The 21,284-nt window shown below is 39.5% G+C and overlaps 1 protein-coding gene across 1 annotated transcript in view; it reads right to left on the bottom strand.

Annotated features, from left to right (window-relative positions):
• Positions 1–3,959: 3,959 nt before the first annotated feature.
• Positions 3,960–21,284, bottom strand: part of LONP2 (lon peptidase 2, peroxisomal) — a 38,204-nt gene continuing 20,879 nt past the window's right edge. Inside the window, exons 12-15 of the mRNA XM_009906683.2 lie at positions 14,465–14,607; positions 7,523–7,730; positions 6,091–6,281; positions 3,960–4,403 (exon numbers count right to left, since the gene is read on the bottom strand). Of these exons, the coding sequence (XP_009904985.1) occupies positions 4,182–4,403; positions 6,091–6,281; positions 7,523–7,730; positions 14,465–14,607 (764 nt within the window). The 3' untranslated portion in view covers positions 3,960–4,181. The remainder of the gene's footprint in view (positions 4,404–6,090; positions 6,282–7,522; positions 7,731–14,464; positions 14,608–21,284) is intronic.

Here is a 21,284-nt window from a genome sequence, read left to right as displayed (position 1 = left end):
TTCACATTTTTTTTTTTTTTTTTGACCTGTCATTAAAAGAATACCTGGCAAATTAAACCAAACCCACAACTCTGGCTTTTTGCTTTAGCTCAGAGTTTGACATGTTGCTATTCTTGCTCAGTTTGTCTTTATGTCTTTTGGTTGCTACTGAAGTAACTGTCCCGAACACATTCTTGTATATCGTTTTAGTGACATGATACATGCTACAATGCAAATAACCTCTTCAAGGTGTGACTCAGCAGCAGCTGTGGAAGGATACTGGGCTTTCTGCAGCTTGCATCTATGTGAAAACTTCAGCCATGAGTCTATCTGATGTTTGTGTTACAAAACAGACATAGAGACAAAAAAAAACAGTAAAGTGAAAAGCTGTTTCATCTCAAGCTATTGGAAAGAAATCTGTCAAACATAGTAATGACATGTCTGGGGAGGTAGTCTGGCTATTAACTATGCTTGTAACACATTAAAATATGGTTTATCTACTGTGCACCATCTTACCTTTCTTGCCAGAAGTTGAGCTATTAAGACAAATTACTATTTTGATGCATGATGAGGTAAGTAGTTCTACAGGTAAGGAACAAAAGATCCAACATGTTGGATTAATAAAATGCTACAGCAATAGTTGTCTTCAACTAAAAGTTCATTTAAAACTTGGTATTTAGGCTGTTGGAACTGTGCACAGATTTCAATTAGAAGATGTCGCAGTACCTTGTGACAGTAGATAAATGCTCCAAAAATCCTGCACTCCAGCATTTTGTCCGTAGGAATACACGACTAATTGTTCGCAGTCTTCTAAAACTCGGTAATTATTCTCACCTAATGAAGCTTGTCTACACTTACCTCAGGTTTGTCTTCTGATCTTTGACAGAAACATGGATAAAAGCTTAAAATATTTTGAGAGGACTGCACCGACTTGCCATGTCACTTGTGAGTGGCTGAACTGCCTGCCTAGATTAGTTGATTTTTCAGCTCTCCAGTTTTAAAACAATCTAGCTAAAAACCTGTTGAACGCTTTGCCGTCTGAAACTCACAATTAGAGTAACAGGCCTGCATAAGCACACAAGTTGTGTAAGACTGTTCTCTGCTGCTGTGTGTACTTTGGTTCAGATTGTGTCGTCTCCAAAAGACCTGTGAATCTTCAAACCTCATTGCACTGGTTGCAGTGTTTTTACTGAGGTTAGAATGAGAGGAAGATGAAGAATGTATTTTTGAAAGGGACTTTAAAAATTGCATTTGTAATGAGCTTTAGAAGCCAACTGGTACGGTTGAATGGGCACTATTGTTTTTCCTGTTGCCAAATGCTATAGCATAACTAATGTATGCTGACTTACTGTAATGTGAACTGGTATGGACTCCACTTGGTGTTTAAAAAAAAAATCTGTATAAAGTATCTGACATTTAACCATTCAGATGGAATGATTAAGCAAATTACACTTAGCCCCAGATCTCCAGAATTATTAGAAGCTTAATTCAGTGGATCTCCTCTAAAGAGTTTGAGGGTCTGGTAAGTCAACTACACTCTGTTATATATGGAAAAAAACCCCAACCAAACCATAATGGCAATCTGTAGTTTACTACCTTATATAAAATAAATGGTGTATTGAAGCCTGCCACTGTCTTAATATCAGCTGTTTATTTAAGAAAATACTGTTTTACTTTGCTGTATTGGGAAAGTTTCAGTTTTGTCCTTAGTAGATTAAATGAAGTAGGTCTTGCACTTACCTGCTAGCACTACATTGATTTGTTTTCCTTGCCCCTTTTTTTTTTTTAGATTAAAAAAAGGAAAATGACAAATGTGGGTGTTAATACTTGGCTTTGGTTTTGCTGTTTCTTGCTAGTTCTTGTTTGCAGCAGTGCTTTAAAATTAAAGCAGGTGAACTGATTCATATTGCTGCCTAAACTGTTGTTTTCAAAGCTGTTTAAAGCATGAATCGCACTAGAGGGATCTGTAGCAATTCAGTGTGGCTAGAGGAAGGGAGCTAGCACTGCTCACTTTTTACCTTGAATAAGCTTTACCTGTCTGAAGGTATATTATATGCTGGGGACACGTGTTTAATAACTCTATTGAACTGTCACTTGCAAAGGAGAATAATCCCTAGTTTATTGAAATGACTTTTAAAGTTCTTTACTGCTCCAGCTTGCTGCTGCAGATTGTTACTCTTTGTGACAGTGTTCAGTGATAGTAAAAGAAAAGGCACTGAAGTGTGTCTGTATTAGCTGGTACAATGGGTAATGCTGAAGTTTTAGTTAAGTGATCTCAATAAAGTTCACATGAACAAGTCAGCTCTGCAAGCAGGAACATGACCAGCTGTAAGTAAATGCCTGTTAATATTTTCACAGTGGTATTAAAACCATTGCCTTCCAGGTGAGAGTCCACGTGGGCTAGCCTTGTGCACTGGAGTGGTGTGGCAGGCGGAACTCCTTGCTTAGCTTTTCTTGGGGTAACTCCCTGCTGTGGAGGGAGACTGCTTGCAGAAATGTCTTTTTGCAGTCCTTGCTCTCTTGCACACAAACGCAGTTTTTTCTACGGTGTACTAGAACTCTGTGCATGGCTGTCTTCTCGCTAGTGCAAAGCAGTATTGTCACTTGATCCGCATTGTTTGGTGAAGAGTTCCCTTCCCCACCACCACTTTGATTAAAAGCAAAGTAGCACGTCAATTACATTACCAGTACCTTTCTGGTGTTTTATTGTCTTATTTTCCTCATGGGTTTTATGTTCCAAGTATTTTGTGAGTATTCTGAGACTGTTTGTTGAACTGGGATAGTGAATGACTAAGAGTAGAACTCTAAAAACAGTGAAAAATTGGTTATTTTTATCATTTTATTAGATGAAGTCTTCTGCCAAAGTTGTAAAATCTGTTGTAAATCAGGTGCAGAAATACCCACTAAATTTATTACTATTGGTGCTATTATGTTTTAGGTAAATCAGCTTTTTATCTATAGAGATGAAAGCAACCCAAACTATTACATTTGATTTATGAGCTGCTACTATAATAGGCTCTTGTCACCAATACAATCTGCATTTCATAAGCACACTTGAGTTTGTTTCTGAATGAGCAAGAAGAGAATGTCACATACTGTTTTCTCTTGTGGTTGACCTTGGCATAGAACACTGAAAGACTGAAGGACCTTACATTACCTAAGTTTAAATTTGTATCTTCACTAACATTCAAGAAGATGAGATAAAGCTATCAACTGAGATGGGATATCATCAATTACTTGCAGTACGCAGTACCTATTACAATGTAACGATCCAGCATTTTAATGATCTTGTTTGAATGGATTTAAGTTTTGTAGGCTAAACTCTGAATATAGGCATCCCAGAATCAAGTTGATTTGTCAGGTAAGAATAAGGACAGGTGCTTGGTCCCTCCAAAACAGTACCAGGCTTTTGCATAAAATGTGCTCCACCTACTTCTGGTGCGGTGCGTACAACTCTGCATATGTGAACTCGAGTGCATGATCTCCCTCCCTGTGCAAGAATTGGTGCATTTCAGTTCTTCTGGAGTTACTGCCTGTAGTAATGTTTGAAAAACGATGCCTGTGTTGACCTTGCTGCAAACTGCAACTGAGTGCTGAAAGGATTTGCTAATTTAGTTTAGACTATATTGCTTCTCTTTCAATCCCTGAAGAATATTTTTCTTAGATTTCAAAACTTTTCCTGTGATGTGGTTTCTTAGCATACTGAATGTTACTTCCTACTGAAATAAACTTTTGCAGTAAATCAGCTTGTTTTCCAGTAGCACTCCCACCTTTTAGTCTTGCTGTGCTGCACTTGCTGCAGTTTGTGCTCTCTGATAGCCTGGTTGCAGATTATTCCCTCCTTGGGGGTGTGTTCTCTTCAAAAATGCAATGAGCTGCTGACATTTATATACATATGTGCCAGATAAGCTAAGGAATTCCTCCTCAAGAGCTTCAGCTTTCTCATGTTCAAATCCATGAGGAAATTAGTTGTTTGTTGGCTTTTTTTTTTTTTAGATTCTTTGCTGATGGTAGTAAAATGCAGTAAATGCTGGCAAAGGTGCTTTCAGGCTGGTAACTGCTGAAGTAGTCTTTCAGTTTGATTGCGTTTACACCCACATTTAAACAATCAAGTTTAGCTCATAGTTATACTTGATTCATGCAGAGCTGATAGTTACAGATCTCTGTTAAATGTGATACAGAACTGGTCTCAGCCTGTCTGCTTAAAGTTTACTGTTCAAACGCTCAACTCTGGGCTTAACTGCAAATCCCCCATCAAAAGCAGCATTAAGAACTTCATCTAGACAGCTTGCCATGACAAAAGTCAAATCTTGCCGTATGTTGGCTGCAATTTCTTCAAGATCTTTTTCATTTCTTTGAGGAATGATAACTCTCTTCAGCCCAGCTCTGTGTGCTGCCAGGACTTTGTCTTTAATTCCCCCAACCTAATGGGAAGAAGAAATAACCAGTTAAAGAAATCCACAACACTAATCGAATAAAGTACGCACTGTAACAAACCGCATCAGGAGTTACATTTCAATGGGAGGTTTGCCCTCCCCCAGTCATTTAGGAAAGCAATTAAAAATGCAGCAGCAGTTTTAGCTCATTATATGGTTAATGAGGGAAGTATGGTAATATGCTACAATACCCTTTGATAACAGTTCACAAGAGGGGGAAAAAAATCTAGGAATGCAAGTGCAAGAGTATGGCTTTTCAAGAAGTTTTTTTCCTGAAGGAAGATGGCCTCCATGGTTTCAGATACTCTGCTGAAATCCTGCAGCTACACTACAACAGGACATTTTTCAAGCTCAAGGTAGTACTAGGTTCAAAGGCTACAGTGCCACACAGTAAACAAACCATTTGTACAACAGTAAAGACACACAGAAGAGGAAAGCTGTGCTCCAAAGATGCCTTTGTGCTGAACAGGCATCATTTCAATAAACCACCAGAGTTTGTAATGAGGTGCAGAACAGGTATTAAGTTAGTTTTTTGTTTAGTCACAGCTGTAGCTTCTTGGAACTCTTCTAATGGTATTTAAAGACCATATTGCAGAATAAAGTAGTGAAATTACGATGCTTTAGAGCAAAGGATAGCTTTGTATTGCGGTCCATAGGGAAACATTTATGCTGCTCTCACACCATGTGGCAGTGAAGCCCAAGTCCTCATGATGTTCCCTCTTATCTGGGCAAAGCTACACGCTTGGCACATAGCTTGCTTTCAGGCAGCAGCTGCAGTTAATTGACACGCTCATGAATTAAGTTACTAAGATTCTGGACAAGATTTAGAAGACAAACCTGGTTTAATATTTACAGATACATGATTTTTGCACCCAACTTAAACAGTAGGCAAAATTTGGTCACTGGTGCAATAAAGACAATTCAATTGAAAAGCTAAGGAAGCTTAATGCAGTGTTTATTCTTTGCATCAGGCACTCTTGTCAGTCTAACCACCAGAATGCTATTTCAGAGATCCTTCTACATACACCACCTAACTGTCATCTCTGATTTACTACACTGCGTGAAACAAAATAGTTTTCCAACTTACTCCTGTGACCATCATTCAGGCGAAGATGGTATCTCCTGTACTGGCTCAGTCACACCAGGCTTCATTTGATACTTAAACTCTGTTTGAAAACTTTCCCTTGCCCTCGTACTTTGAGACAGCTTTATAGGGACACCATTCAGCTGAGCTATACGGAAGGCACAAAATTGAAGAACCTAAAAATCTATGTATAGAGGCAGTTAAAAAGTAACCCATGTGCAATTAATTAAAGAGCTTTAAGAAGCAACTTTTCAAAGAGATCAGAGATGCTTCTGTACTAATAGTTTGAGGGAGCTTGTTTTGAATTTGCAACATACTTTGGAGCCATCTAGTTTTCATTTAGAACTGGACATCTGACATCTGAGAACAGCAGCAAGGCTAGCTGGAGTGTGAACTGCAAAGCAGACAGCAGCCCTACAGTACTAGAGGAGCGTGGTCCAGCACCCTCTTAGAACTGCACCAGAAGAGACCTGGGTTGCTGCTAAGGAAGGATCCAGCAAGGCTTTCCCTTTCCAAATGGCTATAAACAGGTTTTATATGCAGAACAGGGAGGATTAATACAACTTAGCTTTTTAAGCAGACAATGCTTACTGGAAGAACAAGGCCTCGCAGTGTAATTTCTCCTGTCATGGCTACATCTGAACACACCAGCCGCCCACTGAAGAGTGAAGCAAGACAGGTTACTATGGTAACACCAGCAGATGGTCCATCTTTTGTGACAGCTCCAGCTGGGAAGTGCAGATGGATGTCGGTGTTGTCAAGGAGATCAAAACTTCCAGAAGCTTAAGGGGAAAAAAAGAATGGTTTGAATGTGAAAAATCTAAACCTATTTTGTTCTTAATCTTTATTCTAAAAGCCCATCAGGGAATTAAAAGTCGTAGCATTATTTTTTTAACAGTAAGCTGAAAAAACAACACTGTACTGCAGAGCGCCGAGGGGAAAACCAAAAAGCAAGCCCCCAAGCTTTCCTAGACCCTGAGCCCTAGACAAACCATACCAGTCACCCAAGAAGCCTGGCAGCTGCATGTGTTGGGCAATTCAGAGTGCGGATTAATGTAAAACCCAAGGAATTCCTATGCAGAATTTTTAAAGGGTTTTATGTCATTTTTCAGAGAACACACTAGAAAAATAGCATGCCACAGAAACTCAGCACTAACCAGCAGGATAAGGAAAATCTCCCATTTATGTATTTTTTTACTTGACCTGTAACAGTGTCAAGGAGGTAAACATGGACAATTAATGCCATCAGCATTTCATACATAAATTCAACCTATTTTTTCAACCTGGCTAAACTTCCATAAATACTGACAGATACTGAAATATTATCTGACTAATCAGAAGATTGTCAAACTAGAAGGCACTCTCAGGATTTCCTGGACTCTCAGGAGACTTGAACAAAACCCAAAGAGAAGTTTCTTGGCTGAAGTCCCATTGCAGTGCAGCTCAGCAGCCACCATACCATCCCAACTAATTCTCAAATTATTAAAACTTAGACTACAAAAACCTACTTTGAACAGAAACTCTTCATCTTGGAGGAAAACTACAGTATTTTGTATCTATTTCTAGATCACAAAAGCACTGCTGGGAAGTCAAGAAGCACCTTGGCACAGGCTGCCCACAGCCTTCCAGGTTGCTTGCCGGGAGGGACTGACCAGGGTGGGAAAATCTGCAGTGGCAACTCATGTTCTGCCTACACTGATCTGTTTGCCAGGCCACTAACACCTCAGCTTGGCAGGAATCATGAAAAGGACTACAAAAAGGAACCTTAGAGCTGATCTCATCTTCAGTGTAATGCTAATTGCTGTAAACCCCTGTCTCATTGCCACAAGGAGTATGAGTAAGTCCCACCATTACTCAGAAATGTTACAAGCTGCTGAATTACTGAAAAATACCAAGGTTTAGGACATTTAATTTCCATACACCGTTAATACTTCCCTGTCTGCATCCCTGCAGTAACAGGCCAACGGATGCATTCAGTCTCCAGGATGCACTAGAGCTTGGCACTGTCCCTGTCCCAACCTACCGTTGGTCAGCTGGTATCTCTTCGCGTTGCTGCGCAACCAGCTAATTGCAAGATGCGCTGACTCCTTCATGACGTCTCCCAGCTGGCCAGTCAGCGTGAGCTGACCTTCTCCATCCATGCGACTGGCTTCTACAAACATGATCTCTCCCCCTAAGGGAGTCCAAGCCAGGCCTATGGCTACTCCCGGCTGACTTAAGCGTTCAGACACCTGAAGGAAAACAACAGAGGAAGCAGTTCAGGAAACAGTGACAAAACTCTTGTGAAAACAGTTGGACAGCTGCCTTCAAAACAGCACTGAAACATGGACGTTAAGCCCAAGTGTCTGCCCTCCTTTTATTTATTTACTTACTATTACAACGTAGCAGTAGTTCTGCCTTACATATAAACATCAATTACAGACTAAGAGCTGTATGTGGCTGCTCAGCAATGACAAACATTTGGGTATATCATTCTTGAAAGCTTCCCCACTCCCAAAAGTTCAATGAGAACACTTTTCTTCCAGTGACTTAAACATTTAGTTAATAGTGGCTGGACACTTACTAATCCATCTCCTAGAGATGGATTTGCCCTATTTGTTAATACATGAAAGTGCCACTTTGCTCCCAGTTGTTACCTGACAGACTTTTCAGAGGTGAATTACTGTTGGACACACACTGACTCTGTTCATTGCAGACATTTTTAAGTAACTGTCAATGATGTAAACATGAGTCTACTGGCAGGCTGAACATCAAAGAGGATGGGAAATCTAACTGACACACATCAGCAATTACAAGGAGTTAAACAAGTTCTACCCCACATGAGACTACGATCTTCTTCTCTAAAAGCCTGCCTATGCCTAGTTACTGAGAGTAATGGAAGTCTCTGAATTCCAGTCTCCTGTATTAAGGGAAGGAAGAAGCAGCAGGATGTTTTCCATGAAAGGAAACCTGGAAAGGTTTTGAATTTTTTTTCCCTTTGTCTGAGATACTCTTTTAGAATATACAGAAAGTCCTTTTGCTTTCCTGAGTTTTAACAAGATGAAGAAACCCCGATTAAAGATCATACAGCTATTCAGCACGTTCTGAACTACTGAAAGTTACGCATTTATTACAAGGCAGAAAAGAAACTGGATGAGTTTTTACTGTGTCAGGCAGCAATGAGAGCAAAAGACAAATGCTACTTTGTAAAATAAAGCAATAGGCTCATTTAAAAATAATTCCATCTCTTGCTGAAATCAGAATTGAAAGTTAATTTGAGTCATTCCTGGAAAGGATGAATTCTTCACTAAATTGTTTAAAGAATTCAAAGTAATGTTTCATTTCTTGGATAGAAAGCAAGTTGAAGGAGCCACACAACAGAACCAGAGTAAAAGAATGCCAGTTTTGAAATCTGTATTTCTAGTTACAAATTCTTGCAGTACGTTTGTCCCTTCTGAGCATATTTAACATTCCGCTCTGTACTTTCAAATCCAGAGCAGCAGGCTCAAGCATCAACCCATTCTGCACTGCACAACTTAAAATAAGCTTTTGGTTCCTTCCAGAAGTTAGCAGAGAAGTAAACTAAACAGACTTTGTACAGACCTTTAAAAAGAAAAGCACTGTATACAGAAAAGCTGAGTTGCTTTTAACCATCAGCCCAGCTGCGAGCCTGGACAGAAGTGTGTCCAGCTGCATGCCTTGGGTCCAGAGGCAGAAACACTTGTTCAGCCCTGTTGTGGGGCTGGCTCGATTACAAACACTTCCAGTTGTGAGTTATGAAGTACTACTGACATCCCCTCTGTAAGCCCACTAGAAATGCTACTGCAAGCCCCCAAGTCATATATGGGCCTGGAGTTTTCCAAGTCCAACAGCAGCAGTGGATTACCCAAGCAGAACAATACAGCCTTCCACGAGATTATCAGAACAAGAACAGGAGCCCAATGTAGACAGTTCAGTATTGGGCTTAAATCCATCCCCGTCATAAAAAAAGAATCAAAATCAAGACCACGAAGCTCTCAGTTCTCCATTTCTCTTTCCTGTTTCACAAACAGAAAAGAGTAAGTAAGAGTGAACAGCTATTCACTCTGCAGCTGGTACCTCTGGTTACTGGACAAAAAGAAATGCACATTTGAAAAAAAAAAAGACACAAGTTGTACCTGGATCTGTAGGCAACTCAGATATGTAACAGGAACAACCTTCTCATGCAAGAGAATGGGCAAAGGAGAAAAAAAATAGAAGGAGGCAGCAAGCATTTAAAGTTCTACAAAATTAAACACAACTGCTTCTTACAATTTCTGATTTTGTCTGGCATGCTCTGCCACATGCTGTATGGAGCTATCAAGCACTGTTGTCTTCTAAGTTTGACTAAGATTTGAAATGTGACCCTTGCTCAACCATCACTGATGGTGGGAGGGCAATTAGCACACTGCAGTAGTGCCAACTCTGACTGCAGCAAAGCTGTGCCAACACAGGAGCTCCGGGCACAAACAGGACTCCAGCCATCAGGAGTGTGGTGGTGCAGACCCCTCCCTGAGCCACCTGTGAAACTGCCACCAGCAGCTGTGGTTTTGTTAACTGCAAAATGTAGGTGGCTGGGACAATTTGGTAGCTGTAATCTGAGTAGCTGAGCATATATATTGTCAGACACATTTTAGCTGCTCAGACACTGCAAAACTGAAGTCCTAACATTTAGTGCAGTTGTTTAAAAAAATAAAATCAAAACACTTAAGGTTATTCCAAGACAAAGCAAAGAGATCTCATCCACAAGTCTGCAGTTCTGGAGTGACTTCTCACGTCAGCGTAACTGACAGAAACCTATTTCATCATGGGAAGATGAGAACCAGTCCAAAGTTACTTGCTCGCCTCCCAGCCTGACTGTCCAAACCTTTCTTGTAGTCTGCCCTTCTGATTCATTCTCTAACAAACCGCTGCAGGCAAAGTTTTGTAACAGCAGCTTCCCTTTAAGGAAGGAGGATTTCCCAGAAATATTACCACCAGACTAGGAATTCTTAGATAAAAAGAGCTATCTGAACCTGTGCTTTGTACAGGCTTTGCTTCTAAAGGATAACCTGACTTGTTCCTTAATGAGAACTGTGTCTGTCCCATGAAACAGAGGTATTCTTGTATGGCATCTGCACTTTCACTTCATAGAACAGGTGACTTCACTGACCTAGAGCTTCTATCACTTCAACTTCACTCACATTATGAGGATACAGACTAAGTCAGAAGTGCCTTCCTGTACTGATAATGATGTTTTGCTAACTGTGCAGAATTAAGAGCTGAAAGAAAGGAGAAAAAACCCCAAACAAAACCCCAGCCACAATCCAAGTCACAAGAGAAACTCTCTGGATATGGTATGAGCCATTTCCCCAGAGTGTGCTGTGCTGAAACCTTTCATTAGTCTTTTAAACTTGAAGCTGCTGTCAAGATTATTCTTCAAAGGCCTTACTGTGTGATTTTTCCAACATTTGTCTGTAGGGTGACACATAATATTATTTATTTGTGATAAATTAATTAATTCTACAAGTATAAACTGAGCATTCTGGCAGGCCTTTGTGCTGGGAGACCTCTACAGAAAACACACAAGCAATGCACTGGAAAGGTGAAAGATGAATCACTTAAGGTATTCCCTGAAGGACAACAGATCAATTAAGTCATGTCATGTTTTCAGGTCTATTTGCTCAACCTCATCCAAGTATGGGAGTAGTGTCTGCCTCCACGTATCTTTTATTTCAATTCAATAAATGGCAAAATGCAAGTCAGAGGTGAAGCTCTGATGGCTAGATAAGGAAAGAAGAGAGACACACTGCAGACTACAAAACCTGAAAACACACCAGTAGCTAATCTGAAATGTCTGTCATTGAGACAAAAGCTATACTCTTAACTCTCAAAAAGTCTTGGGGGAACTTAAGAACATTCAGAGGAGTAATAGGTTAGTTGTACTAATTCATTAAAACAGGAGTTATGGCTGAGCACTACTTGTGTTTCTCAGAAAGAAGAGGAATTGTAGGTGATCCCCTTGTGAGAGGCACAAAAAAGGCTGACAGAATCAACCCCAAAGGAAGTCTCCTGTCCCTGGGGCCCGGGTCAGACATGTTAATAAGAAACTCCGTAGTCTGGTTTGGCCCTCTGATTATTATCCATTACTAGTCATACAGGTTGGAAGTGATGCAAAAGAGATTAAAAAGCACTTCAAGGCACTGGTGTGACTGGTTCAAGGACTGGAAGCACAGGTAGTGTTTTCTTCGATATCTTCAGTGGCAGAGAAGACTGCACTGATCTCTGTGGTTTAGACTGGACATTAGGTAAAGCTTCTTTACTGAGAGAGTGGTGAGGCATTGGAAGAGGCTGCCCAGGGAGGTGGAGGAGTCACCATCCTTGGAGGTGTGTGGATGTGCCGCTTCAGGATATGGTTTAGCGGCCATGGTAGTTGGGTTGCAGTTGGACTCAATGATCTTAAAGGTCCTTTCCAGCCTTAATGATTCTATGATTCAAATTTATGCTGAAAAAAATCATAAAAGTGTGCTAAAAAAATATATATTTATTCATTAACAAATAAAGCAAATAGGGCACAAAAATAAATGCTGAGCTGCTCAGGGAATTGATCTTGTGTAGATTCATCTCTAGTGCTGTCTACAAACTACTTAATTTTCCTGCTAGATATGGAAATGCTTATAAACCACTTGATAAAGAGGTCAAAAGCTTCAGTCCTATTTCAGCTTATACAGTCCAGCAGATAAACAAAGTGCTAATATTACTATTTGTGGCATCTGTTAACGATGAAAACCCCAACCTAGCATGTTTGTATATTAGGATTAAGAATCACACACACACACACACGCAATATCTTACTTGCACTACTTATTCCTGCAGAAAAATAAAATAGCAGAAATTATTTGCCAACACAACCACACTTCCAAGTGTAAATAAATTATCAACTCCAGAAGTTGTTCAAAACTAGGTGGAACATCTAAGGAAAGGTGCATACTAGAGTATGTCTTGGTGTACAATGTAGTTTCTAAGAAGTGTGATGAGATCTTACTTAATTCTGTTCTTGATTGGGAACTGGTGGGAACTAGGAGCACAGCTGTCACCAGAACTTCTGGACAAATTTACACAATTCTATTTTAGAATCATTATAGAATCATAGAATCAGTCAGGGTTGGAAGGGACCACAAGGATCATCTAGTTCCAACCCCCCTGCCATGGGCAGGGACACCCCACACTAGATCAGGCTGGCCAGAGCCTTATGCAGCCTGGTCTTAAACACCTCCAGGGATGGAGGGTCAACCCACCTCCCTGGACAACCCATTCCAGGCCTTCACCACTCTCATGGTGAAGAACTTCCTCCTCACATCCAGCCTGAATCTCCCCACCTCCAGCTTCATTCCATTCCCCCTATCACTACCCGATATCCTGAGAAGTCCCTTCCCAGCCCTCTTGTATGAAACTAATAAACACCATTTGTAAAAATCAGTGTACTGGCTTGAATATTAAGTTCAATTTACTACAATGGCTTTGTGTGCATCTGCAATTCAAACACTAAAAAGCCAGATGATCCTGCAGTGCTTTAGCTCCAAAGACCAGCTGTCCGAAGTATATAACAGAAGGAAAATTCAGATAGAATGTTACTCCTCTGAAAAAGAAACACAACCCATGTGCTGTTTCCAGTAATTGATTCTAAAGGTCAAGTAGTGAGGAAAAAAGACAGACTAGTCAAAATTTCCACAGGCATATGACAAATGGTCTGATAGCTACAGCCATTCCAAATGAAGCTACAGTATATCCACACACCCTTTGTAGTTAAAACAGCCCTTGCACTGTCCTGTGTAATTCTACAATTTCCTATAGCAGCTTCTGAGGGGAGAAAAGAAATAATGCAGGTTGCTTACAATCAAGTAATTTGCCTAAAGAGCAATCTCTTCTAATTTCTGAAAGTAAAAATAAGTATATCAGACCACAAATTACCAATGTGAAAAAACTCATCCAATAGATGAGTTTAAAAGGTCTATTGATCACCCGATCTTCCTTGCCTTCTGTTCCCCCCAGCTTCCACTGCTACCATCATCATCAATAGTGCTGTATTCTTTCAATTTGTTTCCTCATTTCTGTTTGGTTATCTCATCTAGGAGTGAAGAATTCTCACAGGAAAGTTCTTAAAAGTTTTAGTTTTGTCTCTTCTGGAAGTTTTTCCTTCATTTCCATTTTCTCCATAACTTCCTGGTTTACTGGCCTTTTCTCTGGGATAAAGACAGAAAAACTGAGCATTCCATCAGCAGCTGGGTTCCTGTCATAGTGTTATACACACTACTTACACTTGTCAGTTCACTGACCTGAAGTAAAGCAGCGAATAACTGCAACATTTGTGATGAAAAGAGAATCCCAAACAAACAAACAACTTTTATGGATGCCATGTGCATAGGATGTAGCAAATCTAGGTGGCAGAAACGAAAAATTCTGCAATATACCTACTGAGGAACTGAGCTGGTCCTAGGAAGCTAGAGGTGCCTGACTGATCATAAATCATTGTTAATAGCTGAGAGTCACATTAATCTAAAGAATGTCTGAGAACTGGTGGAAACTGAAGTGGTTTTAATACTCCAAAATGCTTACTGGCTTTAAGGAGGTATGTGGGACAGTCCTTCACACAGCTGCCTCAGACACAGAATTCTTTCCCAAGACCACCAAATATCCCCCAAACAAACCACCATTGTTATAAACAAAAAAACCCAAATCTCCACCAAATCCTTAAGCATCTTTGCTAACAGAAAGTCACATCACTGTGTTATTTATGTATCCTGAGTTAACACAAAACAAAAAATTCTTTAGGTGAAAAAACACCTGGTGGAACACAAAGCCACAGTTCTGTTACTAATACACTTTTAAAAACACTAATATTGCATAAACTCATTCAGTAGCGATAAAACAGACAAGTAGTCAGACCAGACAGAAACAGCAGCCAAACAGAAAGCAATGGGGATGTTACCTCTGTTTCATACATGGGTGGCCCCAGGATATCTTTTAAAGCATGGAAATCAATTAAAATCGGCATTTCAGGTGGCAGAGCCAAGTCAGCTGTGTCGCTGATGGATTCTGGTTTTGCATCTTCTGTGATGTGCTCTTTGCAATCTACGAGAAGAAAATCTTTTAGGATTTGTAGCAGCCTTTCTTGACACAGGGACTTATAAAAAATGACAGAGGAATAAATAGTCAGAGAAAAGCTCAGAAAGTTCATGAAAGTGTACCAAAATCTTGTCAAATTAAAGAGAATATTGCATCAAATTTACTTCTTAAGACTAAACATGTTCTTACTGTTCAGGAAAGACAATATTAATCTAGAGGACTGACGGAGACACAACTTGCTTCTATGCATTTTGAACTAGGTCAAACAGCAAAGTATTTTAAGTTCCTTTAGGACTTTGCACTTTCCATCAGATTTGAGCACAAACCCAGTATTTGTAGGAGGTGATCACATCCAATGAAGTGTCACAGAGCTGGACATGTAAATACCGAAACTGCAGCAGCTACTGATCTTTTTGCATACAACTGTGCTCTCCATGGTCTCTTTCTGCAGAAATTTTAAATGCTTAACACTAATAATTAAGTTCTGTCAAACAAAGTGGGTGCATTTTGGCCACATTTACATACCTTGCTTTGCCACACAGCTGCATTACCTATACGTGGCCTGCATTATACACAATTACACCTCAGTTCCCACTATCCAATGAGGACAGCGTAACTTCCTGTCTCCTTTTCTTCCCACCCCAATCCTCACACACATACCCTGAACAGCAGCTGACTGGGTGCAGGAGAAGATGCCATATGTAGATCACACAGCAACCAGCTCCACTGGAAGCCTAACTCATTCACCTTGGTGTGTTGCCTCCCTCCAGGCTGTCAGATGGCACCACTACTCCAGTATAGCACAGTCCACCGTTACGGCAGCCTATTGCAGCATATCTTCTGATATTACACTTTTTCACTTTGATTTTTGTCTCTTATGACTATTATGGCTTTACTCAATCAAAGAATCATAGAAAGGTTTGGGTTGGAAGGGACCTCTAAAAATCATCTAGTCCAACCCCTTGCCAAGGGCAGGGACACCTTCCACTAAATCAGGATGCTTAACTCACATAATTGACATCTCTTGTTTGTTCAACAGCTACTCCAGAACACAGCACGTACAGTCCTCGCTCCGGGGAAAAATCTCAACTTCAGCACAAGTTCATCTATGGCTTTTTTCTTGAAACACACTTACACATGGCTCTGCTCTCTTCATTGTTGGATGAGACATTTCTAAGGTGTCTTGACCATTAACCACTATCATCAAAGAATTCTTCAAACTAGGCACTTTCAGAAATGCCTACCGGTGTGATGTGCTCTTCAGGAAAGGCTATAAAACCCAATTAGCCCAACACTTTTGAATGCAATATACTCAAGCATCATCAGGAAGGGACCACATACTTAATGCAATAATTGTGGACTCAAAAGTGTGCGCTTTCCTTTCTCCATTTATATGTCTGAATTTCTTACCTATACAGCTGGTTCCTTAGCAGAATGTCCTTAAAATGTCTCTTTTCTGCACAAAGGCATTGTTTATACAAAACTGAACTGTAAGGGGGACCATATAAATATCAAGGCTCACAACTGTTCTAAACCAGATCACACAGCCTGTTGTTTGCATGAGTAAGTTGAGGAACTTACACATCGTTTGTACTCAGGCCTACACTGTTTAAGTGACTGTGTACAGAAGGACAATATAAGCAGGCAGTCATTTCCCCAGAGAATTTGATCCAGATGCAAAAGACTCATTACCATTTTTCTCAAGAGCCCTAAGCAATATTTTAGTGAAACATATCAGAGAAATGAAAAATACTTGAATGATCCAGATGTTTCTATGGCTCTGTGGTAGCTTTATGGCAATGGTTCCCTGACCTGAGGCTGCCATTAAGAAATACATTGTACACATACATACAGTGAAGCTATTTCTTCTCACTCCAAAAATAAAACACATTTCAAGCGATAGTCTGTATTATGCAGGAAGCTTCAAGTCTTCTGCACTATATTCTGGAAAACACCTACTGTTGCCTCCTTTCTTTGAACTGTTTTCTACTGCCAATGAAGAAGCTGTCTTCATTTGCATTTTAAGGCATGCACAGTAATTGAAGATCCAGGAATTTAAACAATTGTAGACCAACACAAACCACTGATTGATTCTATTTAAATATAGCATTAAGAGGTATTCTGTGCTGCAAAAGTAATTCTCAGAATGGAGCATCTCCTTTCACAAGATGCAAACTCTCATTTTATTAATCCTGATATATAAAGGCCTTTTACCAGTTAATTTTGCTGCAGTGCAATTCTCTCTGATGCATTCACACAGTATCAAGGAAAATACATCACTATCACTATTATAATACCAACTCAGCTTTCATTCAGAACTCAAACCTAACAGTCATCATTCAACAACCACTAATCTTTCCATTGTACAACTCATTGCTCCATGCAAAAATCCCACTCCTTTACTGCAAACACTTTTGTTCTATACCAAGGTTTTGTTGCCTAACAAACACAATTTTCCATTCCAACTGCTCTGATTTCAGCTACATCCACAATTGAAGGAGACAAGACTTCTTGTAAGCAAATCAGTAGGTAATTTTTGAAGCCACCTGCCCTGTTAAAGAATCAGCTGCTCTAGACCTCATTTTATGATCTGTAAAAAAACCACCAAACTCCAGATTTTTTCTGAAAATATTAATTGAAATTCTTACATTATCTGATTTTCTATAAAACCATATAGCCATAATTAATTACAAATACTTAATAACAATAATTAATTACAAATACTATCTTTGTTTCTGAAGGCAAAAAAAATTTCCCCCCATTTTTACAGACATGCTGACTATGAAGAATCTATAAAGATGTAATAAAGATGTCCCTTAATGATGACAAATACATGTTCTCTACCTATTCCAGATGAATAGCCATAAACCATAGTGCAAGTGAAATTACACAAGACAGTTAAATTCAAGATTCCAGAAACAGAAGTTTTGCTTAGGACAACTGCTTGATCACCTCACATTGTGAGTTAAGTTGGAGAAATAAGCTAAAAAGTGCCCTTGTTGACAAGCCCACATTCAAAGCCAGGCATAACATGAAAGTACATCTTAAAAGTGGCTTTCCATTGTCCAACTTAAATCTCACATATCACATCCTTGGGAAGTATTACTTCCAAAGTATTATCTTTTGGGGAAAGAACTCCTTCTGGCAACCCCAATCCTACTAACATTTACTTGTAGAGTTCAGTCTAATGCTATCTACATTTTTCCCCCCAGAACATCAGAGAATTTATCTTTTCACAATATAATTACATTCCAACAGGTCTGATCTAGAAAAACAATGTGGACTTGAAGCACTTGAATTTGAGGTTTCCGTGCAGAAATATTTAGATACATTCACATGGTAAAAATGCTCTGTATATAAACCTAACTTTTTCATAACAGTTATGCCTCTTGGGCCTAAACCAGAAAAGACATTCCAAGCAATTTTTAGAATGACCCACATATCGCAGTCTGCAGAGTTGATAAGTACACTAACATCAGCACAGCTGAGCTCAAACTTGAGCGCCTGCAGTCATACCACTGGGGGATTTATGCTGATCAGATTGCATAAACTTATTTCCCAGTGCTGTGGGAGATCTGTGCTGCTGGAAGTGCTGAGTTTTGGCTAGATCACAGGAAAGGTAGGTCATGTTTTACAAGAGCAGTGATGTTAACTCAGCTGTATGAAGGCCTCCATGTATACTAAAATCAAGTAAAACCCCCCACAGTCACACATAATACTGTGTTGTGAACCAACCACATTATGCTCAAGTTGAAGAAGGGAGAGAAAGGCTACATGTTTCAGCATTTATACTCAAAATCAAGTGTTGTTTCAACTAAAAGGAGCAGAACAAACTGTATTGTATTTAGTGGGTTATGAAAATATTTAAGTAATTTCAAAGCCTTGGTTTCAACACATAGAACCCACTTTTAGGTACTGAATATTACATGTCCCTTTCAAGTCTGAATTCACTTTCTGTTATAGGTTTCAACTGCTGTATCAGGGCATGTTGCCTTAGTGCTGCACTGCACTCTCAAGGCAGCTGCACTAAAATAGGAAAGAGTTTCATGTATTTTTGTGTCTCCTAGAATTTCTCCCAGTGCCAAAGAGTAGCCAAGTGTGTTTTCAGTAAAATATCAGTGTTAATGTGCACACAGATGACTCCCTGGAGAGGTCTGAAAAATTTGCTCCACTTGGTTTTGATAAAGTTCACTGTAAACATTCAATGATTGATGCAAACTAACACTCCTCCACTTGCCAACTTCATCATAAAGCTCAGAAGTCAAAGCCAATACAAAGCCACAAGCCTCTTTCAGTCACGCATTTCTGTGAAGTGCTGAACACAGCATAGCAGTTTACATCCTAGCTTCAGTTCTGCTATCTACTGTTTTTAGACCCTCCTATCAAACAGTGTCAAAAGCCTGATGTTTACAAAGCCTTGATTTGTTCTACTTGGATGCTCTACTTGGAGTTAATAATTTGCTTTAATCAATATCATGATGGAAATTTTGTGGTCTTATCACCTAATATCTTTCAATGTTACTACAGACCCACAAGCCAGAAGGCGCTCAGCTGAGTAAACAAACAATAGGCACCACCTTAACTGTTCTGCTATGCTATGAATCTGTCATAGGCTGAGTTTTAGTCTGCTGCTATTCATACCAGCCTGCCTCATGACAGCTTCAAAATGAAGTGCTGGCTGGAGCAAGGTATTATGGGGCTTGAGGTTCAGATTGTAACATGGGAGGCTTCGTGTTCGGGTTGCTGTTTCCGGGTTTCAGGTTTTTGGGTGCTGGCTCCTTTCCACAGGCATGGCAGTGAGATGGGTAGGAGCTGGGTAGTATGCTGGGTGTTTTTTGTGGGGGGTTTCTATCTCATGTTGGTTTTTATCCTTTCCCACATTTCACTGTGCTTTTCTGCAAGTAGGCTAAGTTAAAATAGGTGTGATGTAATGTCATGTTAATTTTTTTTCCAAGTAAGCTAATTATAATTGTTACATTATATTAAACTCTTCTTTCTTTAACAGTTTTTGTGTATTACTTTTCCCTCACTTCTGTGTTGGGTTCATCCCTTGGTTTTGCTTTAAACCTTTGCAGAATCATATGCAAATTATGCTTTAGCAAGTTTGAATCTACAAGGCAAGCCTGTAGCTTGCTCCTTCATGATCACCATTCACAACATATGAATGCACTAACTGTAGAGTCTCAGTCCTGCATCAGTAACTGGCAAATCTGTAAAGCAAAAATTAATTACAGTTCTTTATATATAGATACAGGGGGAAAAATGGCAATAACTAATTGTATGAAACTTGATTATCTGTTCTTCCAAAATACATATTTAGGCTACAAATCCCATTATTTGCATCAATTTGCAAGTATTTGGGGGCTGAGTTTTGTTTTAAATACTTGGTTGCTTCCAAGAAACTGAATGAAAACTATACCAAAATATTTTTAAGAAGTGTCCTACTCTCATATACTCCTAACAAGTGACATACTCTGCTAAAAATACAGCAGGGTATAAGCAGGTTATTTGTTCAACATAAAACACATCTTGCAGACTGCACCACATCCTTGTAATAACAAAGTTTAACTACAGAACCACCTGTTCCTTGGACTCCCTTTTATTAATACAGCTTTTTCTTATGGACAGTTTCAATTCCAGAAGTACAAAGGCAACTGTTCACAGCCCATTTCCTCTGGGCTTACTCCAAATTATGTGTCAACCAAAAATGCTTTTTGCCCTCTTTTGAAGATTGCTGTTTTCACTTTGCTTTGGTAAGTCACGAGTCCGCTACTAATTTTGACAGTGTATAATTTTAACAGTGTAAATATTGAAGTTACAAGTCCAGTGCAAATCTTAACATTGTAAATACCTTTCTCACCAGACTGAGCTGTCTAATACAGTTTCTTTTTATTCTTTGCTTTAATAGTAAAATATTTCTTCTTATAAGATCAGGAGTTGTGCTCTGAACCTGCTTTTCACTTATTTTATCAGAAGGCTTAAATAGCAGAATGACACTTTTTATTCAGCAATCACATCCTGCCTGACCACCACAGCCCCTGGGCTCAGCATTCTGGTTCAAGAGCAAGTACAGGTATCTCAGAAATATCAACAAACTCTGTCTGACTTCAGAAAATCCAGCACAGAGGAGAGAAGGCAGACAAGGTGCATGCAACATAATGAAAAGCATTAGTGAATATGCCTTAAACCCCCTTACTTTTAAGGTAGATGGGACAATTTAAACTGCACAGTCATTCGCACATGCACTGAAAGTTCACTTTCTTTAAACCAAACATCCAAAGAAAACAGAGCCAAATCCATTTAAGCTGACACTGATCTGTAGACCAAATTAAATCTGATATCACAGTGTCCACAGACATTATGATGGCCTTGGAAAACTCAATAAGGTAAAAGATTTGATTTTCAGAAAGGAAATAATGAGCGGGGGGGGAAGCCAAATACTGCAAATAAACACATTTCCAGAGACAAATAACAGAAGTTTTGCTATGAGTAAAATTCTTCATATACTCTTTTAATTAATACTCCTGTTTGTACAGATATCAGTTATATTTCCTCCCCTGGGATTTAGTCTCTGAAAGGGCAGGGGGCACCATTCAGACTTACAAACTGCCTTATTTTGTAAGGAACAGAGCCTCCTTATTTGTCCTCCTCTAAGCCAGTCCAGCACTAGTCTAGCTGTACAG

Source organism: Dryobates pubescens, chromosome 19 (assembly GCF_014839835.1).
Source record: "Dryobates pubescens isolate bDryPub1 chromosome 19, bDryPub1.pri, whole genome shotgun sequence".
NCBI lineage: Eukaryota > Metazoa > Chordata > Aves > Piciformes > Picidae > Dryobates > Dryobates pubescens.
This window is presented reverse-complemented; position numbering and strand designations above follow the sequence as displayed.